Source organism: Chiloscyllium plagiosum, unplaced genomic scaffold (genome assembly GCF_037043375.1).
Source record: "Chiloscyllium plagiosum isolate Xiang-an unplaced genomic scaffold, Cpla_swu_hap1 HiC_scaffold_2, whole genome shotgun sequence".
NCBI classification, from domain to species: Eukaryota; Metazoa; Chordata; class Chondrichthyes; order Orectolobiformes; family Hemiscylliidae; genus Chiloscyllium; species Chiloscyllium plagiosum.
Genome location: NW_028270140.1, coordinates 90544543 through 90562543, shown reverse-complemented (window position 1 = coordinate 90562543; position 18001 = coordinate 90544543). Strand labels below are relative to the sequence as shown.

Below are 18001 nucleotides of genomic sequence, written 5' to 3'. Positions count from 1 at the left end.
AGGGATGATGTCTTGAATCAAAAATTTAGGAAGCTAGATTAAAGAAAAGTAATTCAAAGATTGTAATCTGGATTACTCCCATTCCATTTGCTAGTGAGTACAGAAATAGGAGAATGGGACAGATACATTTGTGGCTGAAAAGTTGATGCAGGGTTTTAGATTCCTGGATCACTGGAACAGTTTCTGGGGAAGGACAGAACCAACTTCCTTGTTTGCTTGTGCTATTGGAAGGAATTTAAATTATTTCGGCAGAGGGACAGAACAAAGAATATTAGTATAATCGGGACACTGCATACTTTCTTGAAGGAAGGCAGAGATTGTTCAGCCATGTTGAGTCATGGGAGTAAGGCAAGACTGACCTCTACAGTCATTTCTTCTATAGCGCAATAGTCATGTTCCTGTGGGACCCCATGCTATACAAAAATCCCGTAATATAAATAACAGTTAGTGTTGGTGATGCAATTGCACTGTAGTCCACACAAGTTTAAAAGTTTGCGCTTTAGAAACAGCATCCCCATTCGTCAGTTACATCACAGTGAATTTGCATTGACGAAACACATGTTAAGCTGAACGACCTGTACTTTTAATATTAAGAGTGTTATAGATGAAACAGAAGGGTTAAGGTGTGGATTTGCAATTTTGTTGTTTAGAGAGGTGCATTGTGACCACCTCTCTAAGCATGCTATCAATGGAACTCTCAGCCTCATGCATGTGCTACAGTGTCCAGCCACATAATGATTGAGGGAGGTATAGGAATGGCAACTATCAACTCAACATTCTGGAATGTAAGATCTTTAGGCAGGACAGAGGAAGGTGTAAAAGTGGTGGTAGTATTGTGTATTAATTAAGGAGTCAGTTTATTACATTAAGGAAGTGTGATATCTTGGAATGGCCTTCAAATCAGGCTTTGTTAACGAAGCTTAGGGATAAAAAGGGGCATATATACTGCTGAGAATGTGTTATAGACCCAGAAACAGTCAGTGGGAACTAGAGGAGCAGATATGTGGCCAATTCACTGAGGTATGTAAAAACAATAATGGGGTAATAAAATTAAGAGACTTCAATTGGAGGTTTTCCCCAATATTAATTGGGTTAGTCATAGTGTAAAGGTTTGGGGGAGATCGGGTGTGAGCAGATTTCTTGAAATGTACTCAGGAGTGCTTTTTATATCTACATGAAGAAGGTCCAATGAGGGAATCAACAGTGCTGGACCTAATTCTGGGAACAAAGCTCGGCAGATGCTTGAGGTGGCAGTGGGGTGACAGAAAGCGACTATAACTGTATGTTTTAGGTTTGTTATGGAAAAGGTGGCCTACAAGCAAAGTTGTTTTGGGGGAAGGCTGATTTTATTAAAATCAGGCAGGATCTGGCTAAAGAAAATTAGGAATAGCTACCTCTGAATAAATCTACAGCAGAACGTGGGGAGGGTGTTCAAAGTGGAATTGGCGAATTCCATTTTAGGAGCAACAAATTCAGAGGGTAGGATTAGGGAGAATTCCAAGATGAACTTCCATTTATTAAGAGGGCAAGGACAACTAGGAAAAGAGTAGGGCCCATTAGAGACAAAGGGGAACAATCTGTAGGTGGAGTCGGTGGATGTTAGGGTTTTAAAATAAATAATTCATTCCTGTCTTCACTTTGGGGACGAAGGATGTAGGTACAGAATTTGGGAAGAGGGACTGAGATGATCTTGGGCAGATTGACATAAGGAGTGAGGAAGAATTGGAGGTTTTGTCAGACTTAAGAAGTGAACAAATCTCAGGGTCTGGATGAGTTATATACTAGGCTTTTGTGAGAGGCAAGGGAGGAAATTCCAAGGGTTCTGACCCAGATTATTAATTCCTCTTTGGCCACGGGATGTGCCCAAGGACTGGATCAGCTTAAATGATTCCACTTCTCAGGAAGAGTGGCAGAGTGAAAGCAGAGAATTGTAGACCAATGAGTCTCCTCGTGGTAGGGAAATGATGAGATAAATCTAAATGAAAGACGTAATCTGCAGTTGAAGAGAAGGTCTGATCAAGGATAATCAGCATGCCTTTGGCAGAGGGAGGTCATGCATAACAAATTTGATGGAACTTTTTGAGGAGGAACCACGTGTGTAAATGAGGGTAGTGCAGTTGATGTGGTTTACATAGTTAAAAGCTTTGCTGAAATCTCTGTCCCAAATGAGAGAATGATAAAGATAATAAATGGAATACAGAATAACTTGTTAAATTGGGACCAAAATTAACAGTAAAAGACTGAGAGTGGACTGAGAAGGCTGTTTGGGTGACAGGAGGGGCGTGTCTGGTCACATAGCACTGGGATCAGTCCTGGGTCCTTTATTGTTTATGATGTGTACATATAACAGAAGGAAAGACTTTTGGGTAGGCTGGAGGCAGTGAGGGCAGATAAGTTTACAGAAGGCGCAAAGATTGGCCAAATAGTTGACCGTTAGGAAGAGGATCTTAAGTTCTAGGTAGACATAGACAGTTTGGTCAATAGGGCAGATGGAAATTATGGAATCTGTACAATGCGTAACAAGGCCATTTGGCGCATTGAGTCTGCACCCACTTTCCAAAGAGCATTGCACCCAGACACCCCTGCTTATCCCTATAACCCCATGTTTACCATGGCTAGTCCACCTAATCTGCACATCCCTGGACACTACAGACAATTTAGCACGGCCAGTCCACTCAACCTTTGGATTGTGGGAGGAAACCAGAACACCTGGTAGGAACCCACACAAACACTGGGATAATCTGCAAACTCCACACAGACAGCCACGCAAGACTAGAATTGAATCTGGGGCCCTGGTGCTATAATGTATTGCCCTGAATTTAACCCTGAAAAGTATGAGGTGATGCATGGAAGAAGGAAGGAGACAAGGGAGTACTCGATGACTGCCAGGAGACTAGCACATTCAGAGGAACAAAGGAATTTTGCGTGCTTGTTCATAGATCCCTGAAGGTGGCAGGGCAGGTTAATAAAATAGTTACAAAGGCATATAGGATTCTTGCTTTTATCAGTGTGGCAAAGATTCTAAGAGTAGGCACGTTATGTGGAGCTGTACAGGATTTTGGTTAGGCCATAGGTGGATTACTGTATGCAGTTCTGGTCACAGCACAGTAGGAAGGATGTGATGGCATTGGAGGGGATGCAAAGGAGATTGACAAGGATGGAACAGTCTAGCTATGCATAAGTTTGTGTTTTCTTTCGAGCAGAGAATGCAGAGGACCTGATTGAGGTGTAAAAGATTATAAGGGGTATGGAAAAGGTTGATAGGAAAAAACTGTTTCCCTTAGTTGAAGAGTAAATGATTTTAAGGAGAAAGATGTAGAGGAAATTTAAGGAAAGCCTTTTTTACCTAGAGGGTGGTGGGCATCTGGAGCGCAGTTCCTAGAGGGTGGTTGAGATGAAAAACCTGAACTTCTGAAAAGTTCTTGGATGAGTACTTGAATTGTTATAACCTTGATGGCATGGGCCAAGTGCTGGAAAGGGGGAGTAGTGTAGACTTAGAGCAGTTTTTTTTGTTTTGTTAATGCAAACTTGATGGTCCAAAGGGCCTGTTTTGTACTGTATGATGTTTTGATAGTCTAGGATCAGATAGCATTTGATTTGATTTATTTATTGTTATTAGATTAGATTCCCTACAGTATGGAAACAGGCCATTTGGCCCAACAAGTCCGCACCAACCCTCCAAAGAGTAACCCACCCAGACCCATTCCTCTCCCCTATATTTACCCCTGACTAATGCGCCTAACACTATGGGCAATTTAGCATGGCCAGCTTACCTAGCCTGCACATCTTTGGATTGTGGGAGGAAACCGGAGCACTCCAAGGAAACCCGCGCAAACACTGGGAGAATGTGCAAACTCCATACAGACAGTCGCCTGAGATGAGAATCAAACCTTGGTCCCTGGTGCTGTGAGGCAGCAGTACTAACCACTGAGCCACCATGCTGCCAAGTACAATGAAACGCTTTGTTCCTCCCAGAATAAGGCATCGCTAACTTAACAGAATAGACAGTAGGTGCAGGAGTAGGCCATTCTGCCCTTCGAGCCAGCACCACTATTCATTATGATCATGGCTGATCATCCTCAATCAGTATCCTGTTCCTGCCTTATCCCCATAACCCTTGATTCCACTATCCTTAAGAGCTCTATCCATCTCTTTCTTGAAAGTATCCAGAGACTTGGCCTCCACAGCCTTCTGAGGCAGAGCATTCCACACATCCACCACTCTCTGGTGAAGAAGTTTCTCCTCAACTCTGTTCTAAATGGCCTACCCCTTATTTTTAAACTGTGTCCTCTGGTTCGGGACTCACCCATCAGCGGAAACATGTTTCCTGCCTCCAGAGTGTCCAATCCTTTAATAATCTTATATGTCTCAATGAGATCCCCTCTCAGCCTTCTAAATTCAAGCGTATACAAGCCCAGTCGCTCCAATCTTTCAACGTAAGACAGCCCCGCCATTCCGGGAATTGACCTCATGAACCTACGCTGCACTCCCTCAATAGCCAGAATGTCTTTCCTCAAATTTGGAGACCAAAATTGCACACAATATTCCGGGTGCGGTCTTGCCAGAAGAACCTCTTTGCTTCTATATTCAATCCCTCTTGTTATGAAGGCCAGCATCCTATTATCTTTATTCACTGCCTGCTGTACCTGCATGCTTGCTTTCATTGACTGATGTACAAGAACACCTAGATCTCGTTGTACTGCCCCTCTACCTAACTTGACTCCATTTAGGTAGTAATCTGCCTTCCTGTTCTTGCCACCAAAGTGGATAACCATACACTTATCCACATTAAACTGCATCTGCCATGCATCTGTCCACTCACCTAGCCTGTCCAGGTCACCCTGTAATCTCCTACCATCCTCCTCACATTTCACCCTGCCACCCAGCTTTGTATCATCAACAAATTTGCTAATATTACTTTTAATACCATCATCTATATCATTAATGTATATTGTAAAAAGCTGCAGTCCCAGCACTGATCCCTGCGGTACCCCACTGGTCACCGCCTGCCATTCCGAAAGGGAGCTGTTTATCGCTACTCTTTGTTTCCTGTCAGCCAACCAATTTTCAATCCAAGTCAGTATTTTGCCCCTAATACCATGCACCCTAATTTTGCTCACTAACCTCCTATGTGGGACTTAATCAAAGGCTTTCTGAAAGTCCAGGTACACTACATCCACTGGATCTCCCTTGTCTATCTTCAGAGTTACATCCTCAAAAAATTCCAGAAGATTAGTCAAGCATTATTTCCCCTTCCTAAATCCATGCTGACTCTTACCTATCCTGTTACTGCTATCCAGATGTGTCATAATTTCATTCTTTATAATTGACTCCAGCATCTTTCCCACCACTGAGGTCGGACTAACTGGTCTATAATTCCCTGCTTTCTCTCTCCCTCCTTTCTTAAAACGTGGGACAACATTAGCCACCCTCCAATCAGCAGGAACTGATCCTGAATCTATAGAACATTGGAAAATGATCACCAATGCATTCACGATTTCTCGAGCCGCCACCTTCAGTACCCTGGGATGTAGACCATCAGGTCCCGGGGACTTATCAGCCTTCAGACCTAACCGTCTCTCCAACACCAATTCCTGGCAAATATAAATTCCCTTCAGTTCAGGTCCTTCCGCCATTATTACCTCAGGGAGATTGCTTGTGTCTTCCCCAGTGAACACCAATCTGAAATACCAATTCAACTCTTCTGCCATTTCTTTGTTCCCTGTAATATATTCACCCGTTTCTGTCTTCAAGGCCCCATTTTTTTTCCTTTCACATACCTAAAAAAGCTTTTACTATCCTCCTTTATATTTTTGGCTAGTTTACCTTCGTATCTCATTTTTTCTCTGTGTATTTCCTTCTTAGTTATCCTCTGTTGTTCTTTAAAAGCTTCCCAGTCCTCCGTTTTCCCGCTCATCTTTACTATGTTATACTTTTTCTCTTTTTTGACTTTATATGTTTCTTAATTTCCCTTGTCAGCCCCCTGCCTCTTCTTAGCATCTTTCTTCCTTTTTGGAATGAACTGATCCTGCATCTTCTGCATTATACCCAGAAATACCTGCCATTGTTGCTCCACTGTCATCCCTGCTAAGATATTGCACCATTGAACTTTGGCCAGCTCCTCCCTCATAGCTCCATAGTTCCCTTTATTCAACTGAAATATTGTCACTTCCGAGTGTACCCTCTCCCTTTCAAATTGCAGATTAAAGCTTATTGTATTATGGTTACTACCTCCTAATGTCTCCTTCACTTCGAAGTCCCTGATCAAATCCAGTTCGTTGCACAACACCAGATCCAGAATTGCCTTCTCCCTGGTAGGCTCCAGCATCAGCTGTTCTGAGAATCCATCTCGGAGGCACTCCCCAAACTCCCTTTCTTGGGGTGCAGTACCATCCTGATTCTCCCAGTCTACCTGCATGTTGAAATCCCCCATAACAATTATAGTAATATCTTTGCAACAGGCCAATTTCAGCTCCTTATTCAACTTTCACCCTACATCCAGACTACTGTTTGGGGGCCTGTAGATAACTCCCAAGAGGGTCTTTCTACCCTTAGAATTTCTCAGCTCTATCCATACTGACTCTACATCCCTTGATTCTAGGTCCTCCCGCGCAAGGAACTGAATATCATTCCTTACTAACAGGGCCACCCCACCCCCTCTGCCAGTCAGTCTGTCCTAACGATAGCACGTATAGCCTTGAATGTTCTTTTCCCAGGCCCTGTCCACTTGAAGCCACGTCTCCGTTATCCCCACAACATCGTAACTGCCAATTTCCAAATGAGCCTCAAGCTCATCCATCTTATTTCTAATGCTTCATGCATTCATATATAATATTTTAAATTTGTTACTGCCCTCACTCTTCCTATCAATCCCTATTTCACTCAACCTTACAGCATGATCCCTTTTTGAGTTTTCTGCAAAGATGGGAATAAAAACAGTACTGGAGAAACTCAACCAGTCTGGCAACATCTGCGGAAAGTGAAAAACCTTTAACATTTTGAGTCAACTATGGTGTCTTTAGAGATGAAGCATTTTTTTTCTGAAGGTAGTGAATCTGTGTGATTCTTTATTGCAGAGAGTTGTGTTATATATGTTCAAGGCTGAGATAGACCTAGATTTTTCATCTGTAAAGGAATCAAGGGTTGTGGGGAGAAGATGAGATGAGTTGAGAATTGTCAGATCAGCCATAATCTTATTGAATGGCAGAACTTAGTCAATGAGCTGAATGGTCTATTTCTGCATTTATGTATTATGGTTTCAGAGGATCCTAGGACAGAATCAATTTGGCCACAGCTAAGGAATAAGAAGGGTGCAATCACATTGCTTTGTGTAATCTGTACACCACTAATTAATGGGAAGAATGTCGAGAAACAAATTTACAAGGAAATTCCAGAAGAATGTATACAACATAGTTATAATGAGGGACTTTAATTATTCATCTATATAAACTGGGATGGGGCTAGTGTAAGTGGCAGCAAGGACAGGCATTCCTCAATTGTGTTTAGCTGAATTTCCCTCTGTTATATGTCTTTAATCAGCTAGATTAGACACTGCTAGATATGGTTCTTGAGAATAAGGTAGGTTAAGTAGATCAAGTGACATAGAATCACAGAATTGTTATGGTGCTGAAGGAGGCCATTTAGCCCATTGTGCCTGCTCCAGCTATTCAAATAATCATCATTGCCTGGTGCCAATCTCCTGCTTTTTTTCTGATACCCTTGCATATTGTTTCTATCCAAATAATCATTCAGTGCCTTTTTGAATACCTCAGTTGAACTACTCCATCACACTTCCAGATAGCGCATTCCATACCCTAACAATTCGCTGAGTGAAAAAGTTTTTTTTTCTCATTACCTTTGCTCCTTTTCCACGTCAGTTTAAACCTATGCTATCTCATTCTTGTTCTGTTTATAAGTGGGAACAGCTTCTCTGTATCTATTCAGCCTGCTAATGATTTTGATGATCTCTTTCATGTTTTCTCTTAACTGTCTTCTCTCCAAGGAGAATGGTACCAACCTCTTCAATCTCATAATATCTCATTCCAGAAGGTTTGGAGGGATATGGGCTAGGAGCAGGCGGCTGGGACTAGATTAGTTTGGGATTATGTTTGGCATGAACTGGTTGGACGCGGAGGGTCTGTTTCTCTGCTGCATGACTCTATTACTGGTTTATAATTGTTGGGATTATCCTTTCAACCTTTTTTGAGCAAGGCTATAATGTTTGCAATTTTCCAATCTTCTGCCATTTCTCCTAAATCAGTTGGGGAGCATTTGGGGGATAGTGATCATTGCTTAATAAGAGTAATGATGATGATGGAAAATGACATTGGTCAGTCCACAGTATGAATGATCAATTGTTGGAAAACTGACTTTGATGATGCAAGGATGGAACTAGGTCAGATAGGCTGGAACTAAAGATTGACGTGAAAATCAATAGGTGAACAGTGAGCTACCTTCAAAGAGGAAATGGTTCAGGCACTGTTAATGTATATTCCTTTTTTAAAAAAAAAGGGTAAAATCACCAGAGTCCTATCAGACCATAGGATTACTCTATAGAAAGAGAGAGCGCGCGAGAGAGAGAATGAGAGACAGGGAGTCGTGGTGGTGGTTTAACCTGTGGATCATCGCACCTCAGATGAGTGGAAAGGTGAGTAGGCGAGTCCTTTTATAGTAACCTCAGTTGGCACAGGAATTGAACCCACACTATTGATATCTCACTGCATCGCAAACCAGCTGTCCAGCCAATTGAGCTGTTTGTTTATGCAGAGGGAAAGATTACGACAGATGAGTTAGAGCCAGAGAGTATATAGAGATTCAGCAAGCAACAATTAGTTGATGAATTTCTGAAATCTGAAAGATGTGGTTTGCTCGATGTTTGAAATATTGTTATGGATGTATAGGTGTACTTTTGTAATTATATTCTCAATTTTCTTCCTTTTATATTTTACAGAATGAAAAAGATGTTAATTCTCTTGAGCCTTGGCTTATAAAGGAAATGGATGCCTGCCTCTCAGATATTTGGCTGCACAAAGATGTTGATGCTTTTGCTCAGCTGTTTCATCTTATTTTAAGTGAAAATGTCAGTGGTGAGTTTTCTTTTTGAGCTACTTTTCTGACTGAATGCCAACACTGGGCTATCTTGATAGTTTCCAGTGCACATTGGAAAATAGCACTGGGTAGTTTGTCCATATAGCCCCATCCACAAGGCGGTGATGTAGTACCAAGCCATGGCAATTTGCTAAAATTTAGGCTTCTGTTTTAACCTATTACTTTTTGCTTACCTTGTGTTCATTATAATGGTCGTTTTATCATAGATTTTTTTTAAAGATCTATTGCTATTTGCAATGTTTCATACATTTTATTTGAAGCAACCCAGCTTTATCCAATTTTGCTGTAATGAACACTGGGTGTAGGAAACAAAAATCAATGTATGTTTCAAATGGATATAAATACACATCAATATAGTGTACAGAATCTTTGGATATCTGAAAATGAGGTATCATCCTTGTGAAGGTTCAATTTAGGAATACCAAATAAAACAGTGGAAGTAGTTTGTCATTGTGGTTTATAGTGCAGGAACAGATCCTTCAGACCAACTCGTCCATGCCAATCAAATATCCTAAATTAATCTAGTTCCATTTACCTGCACTTCGCCCATGTCCCCCCTAAATCCTTTCTATTCATATACCCATCTAGATCCCTCTTAAATGTTATAATTGTGCCATCCTCCACCATTTTCTGTGGCAACTCATTTCATACACATACCACCCTATGGATGAAAATGTTGCCCCTTTATATTTTTCCCCTCTCATCTTAAACCCATGCCGTCTAGTTTTGGAATCCCCTATCATGGGAAGCAGATCTTGGCTATTCACCTAGCAATGCCCCTTATGATTTTATACACCTTTGAAGGTCGCCCCTCAGCCTCCAGTGCTCCAAAGAAAATAGCCCTAGCCTATTCAGCCCTTGTTGTAGTTCAAACCCCCCAACTCTAGCAATATACTTTGTAAATCTTTTCTGAACCTTTTTAAGTTTCACATCATCTTTCCCATAGCAGAGAGACCAGAATTGCAAACACTATTCCAAAAGTGACCTCACCAATATCCTGCAACATGACCTCCTAACTCCTACACAAAGTGCACTGACCAATAAAGGGAAGTATACCAAATGCCTTTTTCACTACCTGTCTACTTGTGACTCCACCTTCAAGGAACTATGAACCTGCACCCTAAGGTCTCTTTGTTTCCCACACTCCCCAGGCCCCTACCATTAAATGTAGAAGTCCTGCCCTGACTTGCCTTACCAGAATGCAGCACGTCACATTGTATCTAAATGAAACTCCTGCCATTCCTCAGCCCATCTGGTCCAAGTTGTACTCTGAGGTAACCTTCTTTACTGTTCACTACACCACCAATTTTGATGTCATTTGCAAACTTACTAATCATTCCTCCTATATTCACATCCACATCATTTTTACAAATGACAAAAAGCTTGTGATAGACAGTGCTAAGTAATTTCCCAATCAATGGGTCAGGTCAAATTTTTTTAGTTTTGCCATATCCAAAAATGAATGGAGATGGTGATAAACAACTAGCAGGAGGAGTAGACTCTGTAAATACCGCAAACCTCAATGGTGGGAGAGCCAATAGCTGACAAAAGACAAACCTGAAACACTTATAACCAAATTCAGTCAGAAGTGCTAAGTGGGTGATTCATCTCACCTCAAGAGACCCCAGTATGAGGCTGAGATGGTGGCATAGTGTTAATGTTACTGTATAATAATCCAGCGATGCACTATTGGTTTGGGGCCATGAGTTTGAATTCAAGTGCAGCAGCTGAATGTAAAGTTCAGTTAGTAGCTGTGTAACACAAGTTTCAATAATGGCTTGACAATGATCAATGATTGGCATAAAAAAGATAAATCTGGTTTACTCATGCCCTTTTAAGGAAGGGGAGATCTGCCTTCTTTACCTGGTTTTGCCTGAATGTATCTCCATACCCACAGCCATATGGTTGAACTGCCCTATGAAACAAGGACTGCAATTTCTTCTGCCACGCTGTCAGTAATGCCCTCCAGTGCATCTCCTCTACTTTCCACACCTCTGCCTTTGAGCCCCATCCCTCCAACCTCAACAATGATACAAGCCCACCCCCCCCCCCCCGCCTCACCTTGCATCCTACCAATTTCCAGGTACAACGCATTATCCTCTGCCATTTCTGCCACCTACAGTCAGACCCCACCACAAGAAATCTATTTCTCTCCCCATCCCTATCAGAATTCCGCAGGGACCATTCCCTTAGCGACTCCCTTGTTGGGTCCATGTCCCCCAACAATCTACCCTCATTCGTCCCCACCCCCACCCCTGCACCTTGCCATGCTGCTGCAAAAGGTGTAAAATCTGTGCCCATACCTCCACCTCCGCCCTCCCCTCCATTCAAGGCCCCAAAGGAACCTTCCACATCCGGCAGAGATTTTCCTGCACATCCAAACACCTCATTTACTGTGTCCATTGCTTTCGATGTGTTCTCATCTCTATCGGGGGAACAGGACGCCAACCTACAGAACATTTCAGAGAAAATCTCTGGGACGTATGCACCAAACAACCCTGCAGCCTGTGGCCAACCACTTCAGTTCCCCCTCCCACTCCTACAATTGGTACCAATGACGTAGGTAGGCAAAGGGATGAGGACCTGAAAAGGGAATATAGGGAGTTAAGTTGGAAGCTAGGAGGCAGGACAGGCAGAATAGTAATCTCAGGGATTGCTATTGATGCCACGTGCTAGTGAGGCTAGGAATAGAGAGCTAGTGCAGATGACGTGGCTGCAGAGCTGGTGTAGTAGGGAGGGCTTCAGATATTTGGATTATTGTGATACCTTCTGGAAATGTGGGACCTGTACAAGAAGAATGGATTACACCTGAACTTCCAGGGCACAAATATCCTGGGCGGCTGGTTTGCTAAAGCTCTTTGGGGGGGCTTAAACTAGGTTGGCAGGGGTCTGGAATGTGACCTACGGATCAGAGGATGGAGTAGGTCATGAACAACCAGATACAGTGTGCAGAAAGTCTAACACGAGGGATAGGCACTTGATAGGCAAAGGTGCGGTCAGTGTGATAGGTTGAAGTGTGTCTGTTTTAATGCAAGAAGTATCAAGAATAAGGGTGAAGAACTTAAAGCCAATGCTTTAAGATCAGTACTTGGAGCTAAGATGTTGTGGCCATTATGAAGACTTGGTTATTACAGGGGCAGGAATGATTATTGGATGTTCGAGGGTTTAGATGTTTCTAAAGGAATGGGAGTGGTGGTGGTAAAAGAGGTGGGGGAGTGGGATTGCTCATCAGGGATAGCATCACACCTTCAGAAAAGGAGATCGTCTAAGGTTTGTCTACAGAGTCAGTAAGGGTGGAAGTCAGAAACAGGATAGGGGCAGTCACTTTATTGGGAGTTTTCTGTAGACCTGCCACCAATAGCGACGGAGACGTGGAGGAGCAGATTGGGAGGCAAGTTTTGGAAAGGTGCAGAAGTAACAGGGTTGTCATGGGTGACTTTAACTTTCCTAATATTGATTGGAACCTCCTTAGTTAATATAATTTGGATGGAGCAGTTTTTGTCAGGTGTCCAGGAAGGTTTCTTCTATTAACATGTAGATAGGCTGGCAAGAGGGTATGCCATATTGGAATTGGTGCTTGGCAATAAACCATGCCAGGTATTAGATCTCATGGTGGAAAAGCATCTCAGTGATAGTAATCACAACTCTCTGACCTTTACTATAATCGTGGAGAGGGACAGGAGCAGACTGTATGGGAAAGTGTTTAATTAGAGGAGGGGGAATTGCAATGCTATTAGGCAGGAACTGGGGTGCCTAAATTGGGAACACATGTTCTCAGGGGAATGCATCACAGAAATGTGGAGGTTGTTTAGGAAGTACTTGCTGATAGTGCTGGACAGATTTGTCCCACTGAGGCAAGGAAGGATGGTAGGTTGAAAGAACCTTTAGTGACAAGGGATGTGGAACATCTAGTCAAGAGGAAGAAGGAAGCTTACTTAAGGTTGAGGAGGCAATGATTAGACAGAGCTCTAAAGGGTCACAAGGTAGCCAGGAAGGAACTGAAGAATGGACTTAGGAGAGCTAGATGGGGACGTGAAAATGTTTTAGCAGGTAGAATTAAGGAAAACTAAGGCATTGTACACTTATGTGAGGAACAAGAGGATGGCCAGAGTGAGGGTAGTGCCAATCAGGCATAGTGGAGGGAACTTGTGCCTATAGTTCGAGGAGGTAGGGGAAGTCCTTAATGAATACTTTGCTTTAGTGTACTTTACTGAGCAGGACCTTAATGTTTCTGAGGACAGTGTGAAACAGACTGATGCTCGAACACATTGATGTTAAGAAGGAAGATGTGCTCATGAGGATGGGTAAATCTCCTAAGCCAGACTGGATATACCCTAGGTTACTACAGGAAGCAAGGGAAGAGCTTACTGCACCTTTGGTGATGATCTTTACATCCTCACTGTTCACTTGTTCAAGAACGGGATAATCTTGGGAATTACAGACCAGTCAGTCTCCTGTCTGTAGTGGCTCAAGTTTTGGAGAGAATTTTGAGAGACAGGATTTCTGATTACTTAGAAAACCATAATTTGATTAGAGATATTCAACATGGGTTTTGTGAGGGGCAGGCCATGCCTCAGAAACTTGTCACATCCTCAAATAATTCAATAAAAGACATTTGAAGGTAAGCAGTGGATGTGGTGTATGTGGATTTTAGCAAGGCATTTGATAAGGTCCCTATGGTACGCTAACTTAGAAAGTAAGGAGGCGTAGGATAACAGGAAATCTGTTTCCTAATGAATGGCTTTTGCCTGAAACATTGATTTTCCTGCTCCTCGGATGCTGTGCTTTTTTAGTACCACTCTAATCTAAACCCTGATCTCCAGCATCTGCAGTCCTCACTTTCGCCATACCAGGAAATCTGGCTGTCTGGATACAGAAGTGACTGGCCCGTCAAAGGCAAAGTATAGTTCCAGGTATTCAGCCTGGAATTTGGTGACCAGTGGTGTTCTGCAGGAATTGCTTCTGGGGCCTCTGCTCTTTGTGAATTTTATAAGTAACTTGGATGAGGAAGGGTGGGTTAGTAAGTTTGCCAATGACACGAAGGTTGGTAGATGGTGTGGAGGGTTATTGAAGGTTGCAATGGGACAATGATAGGATGCAGAAATGGCCTGATAAGTGGCAAATAGAATTCAAACTGGAAAAGAGTTTTTTGCAAAGTTTGTGAAGGTTTGTAGCTCAGATTGAGGTTTAGGGTGTAGGTTTGCTCACTGAGCTGTAGGTTTGATATCCAGATGTTTCATTGCCTGGCTAGGTAACATCATCAGTGGCGACCTCCAAGTGAAGTGAAGCTGTTGTCTCCTGCTTTCTATTTATATGTTTGTCCTGGATGGGGTTCCTGGGGTTTGTGGTGATGTCATTTCCTGAGGGGTTTGTTTTCTGAGGGGTTGCTAGATGGTATCTAGATCTATGTGTTTGTTTAAGGCATTGTGGTTGGAGTGCCAGGCCTCTAGGAATTCTCTGGCATGTCTTTGCTTAGCCTGTCCCAGGACAACAGATGTGTTGTCCCAGTCGAAATGGTGTTTTTTTTTCTCCATGTGTGTCTTTTTGTGGCTAGCTGGTGTTCGTATATCCTGGTGGCTAACTTTCTTCCTGTTTGTCCTACGTAGTGTTTGTGGCAGTCCTTGCATGGAATTTTGTAGACGACGTTGGTTTTGTCCATGGGATGTACTGGGTCTCAAGTTTGTTAATTTTTGTTTGAGTGTTGGTGGGTTTGTGTGCTACTAGGATTCCGAGGGGTCTTAGTAGTCTGGCTGTCATTCCTGAAACTTCTTAGATGTATTGTAACGTGGTTAGGGTTTCTGGCTGTGTTAGGTCAGCTTGTCGTGGTTTGTTCTTGAGGAATCTGTGGACTGTATGTTTTGAGTATCCGTTCTTCTTGAATACGTTGTATAGGTGGTTCTCCTCTGTTTTCCGAAGTTCGTCTGTGCAGCAGTGTGATGTGGCTCATTGGAATAGTGTTCTGATACAGCTTCGTTTGTGTGTGTTGGGATGGTTGCTGGTGTAGTTGAGTATTTGGTCAGTATTTGCCGGTTTTCTGTATACGCAGGTTTGTAGTTCTCCGTTGTCCGTTCTTTCGACTGTGATGTCCAGGAATGCGAGTTTGTTGTCGGTTTCTTCCTCCTTGGTGAACTTTATGCCTGTGAGGATATTGTTGATGATGTTAAATGTCTCTTCTATCTTGTTTCTTTTTGTGATGGCAAAGGTGTCATCTACGTAGCGGAACCAGATTTTTGGTTTGATGGTTGGTAGGGCTGTTTGTTCTAGTCTTTGCATTACTGCTTCCGTTATGAATCCTGATAGCGGAGATCCCATGTGTGTTCTTTGGTTTGTTTGTAGATTATGTTGTTGAAAGTGAAGTGGGTGGTGAGGCACAGGTCCACTAGCTTCATGATGTTTTCGTCAGTAATGTGATTGATGGTGGTTGGGGTGTGTGTGATGGTCTCTTCTAAAAGTGTGCTGAAAAATGTGTTGCTGGAAAAGCGCAGCAGGTCAGGCAGAATCCAAGGAGCAGGAAAATTGACGTTTCGGGCCTAAGCCCTCCTTCAGGAATGAGGAAGGTGTGCCAAGCAGGCTAAGATAAAAGGTAGGGAGGAGGGACTTGGGGGAGGGGCGTTGGGAATGTGATAGGTGGAAGGAGGTTAAGGTGAGGGTGATGGGCTGGAGAGGGGGTGGGGGCGGAGAGGTCGGGAAGAAGATTGCAGGTCAAGAAGGCGGTGCTGAGTCCAAGGGTTGGGACTGAGATAAGATGGGGGGAGGGGAAATGAGGAAGCTGAAGAATTCTGCATTCATCCCTTGTGGTTGGAGGGTTCCTAGGCGATTCCTTCTGGTTGGAGGGTTCCCAAGCACCCCGTGGCTCGCACCAACCAACCCAACCGCCCCGTGGCTTTAGTCCAAAAACTCCCCACCTACGTTCGGGACACCACCCACGCCCTCCACATCCTCCATGATTTTCGTTTCTCCGGCCCTCAACGCCTTATCTTCACCATGGACATCCAGTCCCTATACACCTCCATCCCCCATCACGAAGGACTCAAAGCCCTCCGCTTCTTCCTTTCCCGCCAACCCAACCAGTACCCTTCCACTGACACCCTCCTTCAACTGACTGAACTGGTCCTCACTCTGAATAACTTCTCTTTTCAATCCTCCCACTTCCTCCAAACCAAAGGAGTAGCCATGGGCACCCGCATGGACCCCAGCTATGCCTGCCTCTTCGTAGGATATGTGGAACAGTCCATCTTCCGCAGCTACACTGGCACCACCCCCCACCTTTTCCTCCGCTACATCGATGACTGTATCGGCGCTACCTCGCGCTCCCACGAGGAGGTTGAACAGTTCATCCACTTTACTAACGCCTTCCACCCTGACCTCAAATTTACCTGGACCGTCTCAGACTCCTCCCTCCCCTTCCAAGACCTCTCCATTTCTATCTTGGGCGACCGAATCAACACGGACATTTACTATAAACCGACCGACTCCCACAGCTACCTCGATTACATCTCCTCCCGCCCTGCCCCCTGTAAAAGCGCCATCCCATATTCCCAATTCCTTCGCCTCCACCGCATCTGCTCCCAGGAGGACCAATTCCAATACCGAACAACCCAGATGGCCTCCTTCTTCAAAGACCGTAATTTCCCCTCAGACGTGGTTGACGATGCTCTCCACCGCAACTCCTCCACTTCCCGCTCCTCCGCCCTTGAACTCCGCCCCTCCAATCGCCACCAGGACAGAACCCCACTGGTACTCACCTACCACCCCACCAACCTCCAGATACAGCGTATCATCCTTTGTCATTTCCGCCACCTCCAAACAGACCCCACCACCAAGGATATATTTCCCTCCCCTCCCCTATCAGCGTTCCGGAAAGACCACTCCCTCCGTGACTCCCTCGTCAGGTCCACACACCCCACCAACCTAACCTCCATTCCCGGCACCTTCCCCTGCAACCGCAAGAAATGCAAAACTTGCGCCCACACCTCACCCCTCACTTCCCTCCAAGGCCCCAAGGGATCCTTCCATATCTGTCACAAATTCACATGCACCTCCACACACATCATTTACTGCATCCGATGTGGCTTCCTCTACATTGGGGAGGCAGGCCGCCTACTTGCGGAATGTTTCGGAGAACACCTCTGGGACACCCGCACCAACCAACCCAACCGCCCCATGGCTGACCACTTTAACTCCCTCTCCCGATCCTCTAAGGACATGCAGGTCCTCTGCCTCCTCCATCGCCAGACCATGGCAACACGACGCCTGGAGGAAGAGCGCCTCATCTGCAGTCCTCACTTTCTTCTAAAAGTGTGGTAAGTGTTTCCTTTGCCAGGTCAATGTTGATGGAGGTGAACAGTGCTATTATGTCGAATGAGATCATTGTTTCGTCTTCCTCTATTTTGGTGTTTTTGATTTTTAGGAATTCCTGGGTGGAGTGGATGGAGTGCTGTGACTCTTCTACTAGGTATTTCAGTCTTGCGTGTAGTTGTTTGGCCAGTCTGTAAGTTGGTGTTCCGGGTAGTGAGACTATAGGTCTGAGGGGGGCTCCTAGTTTATGGATTTTTGGTAGTCCGTAGAATCGTGGGGTGTTGGTCCCGTCTGGTTCAACTTTTGGAATTCCATCATGTTCAATTGTCCGGAATTGTGTAATTTTCTTAGGAGATATGTAATTTTGTTTCCTAGTTGTGGGGTCGGGTCTAGCTCCATCTGTTGGTAGGTGTTGGTGTCTGCGAGTAGTGCATTGGCTTTCTCTATGCAGTCCTTTCTGTTCAAGATGACTGTGAGCCGACCTTTGTCTGCAGGTAATATAACGATGTTTTTGTCTTTTTTGAGGTTTTTTTGGTTTTTTTGGATTCACTTTGGAACATCAAATTTAAATGCAGAGTAGAGGGTTTAAAGGCAG

The 18001-nt window shown here is 44.0% G+C and overlaps 1 protein-coding gene across 6 annotated transcripts in view; it reads left to right on the top strand.

Moving 5' to 3' along the window:
• The window catches only part of ythdc2 (YTH domain containing 2), a 151975-nt gene that overhangs the window by 46687 nt on the left and 87287 nt on the right, over window positions 1-18001 (top strand). For all 6 annotated transcript variants that reach the window (XM_043710759.2, XM_043710748.2, XM_087998617.1 and 3 more), the window contains one exon: window positions 8951-9086. In XM_043710759.2, the coding sequence (XP_043566694.1) occupies window positions 8951-9086 (136 nt within the window). The remainder of the gene's footprint in view (window positions 1-8950; window positions 9087-18001) is intronic.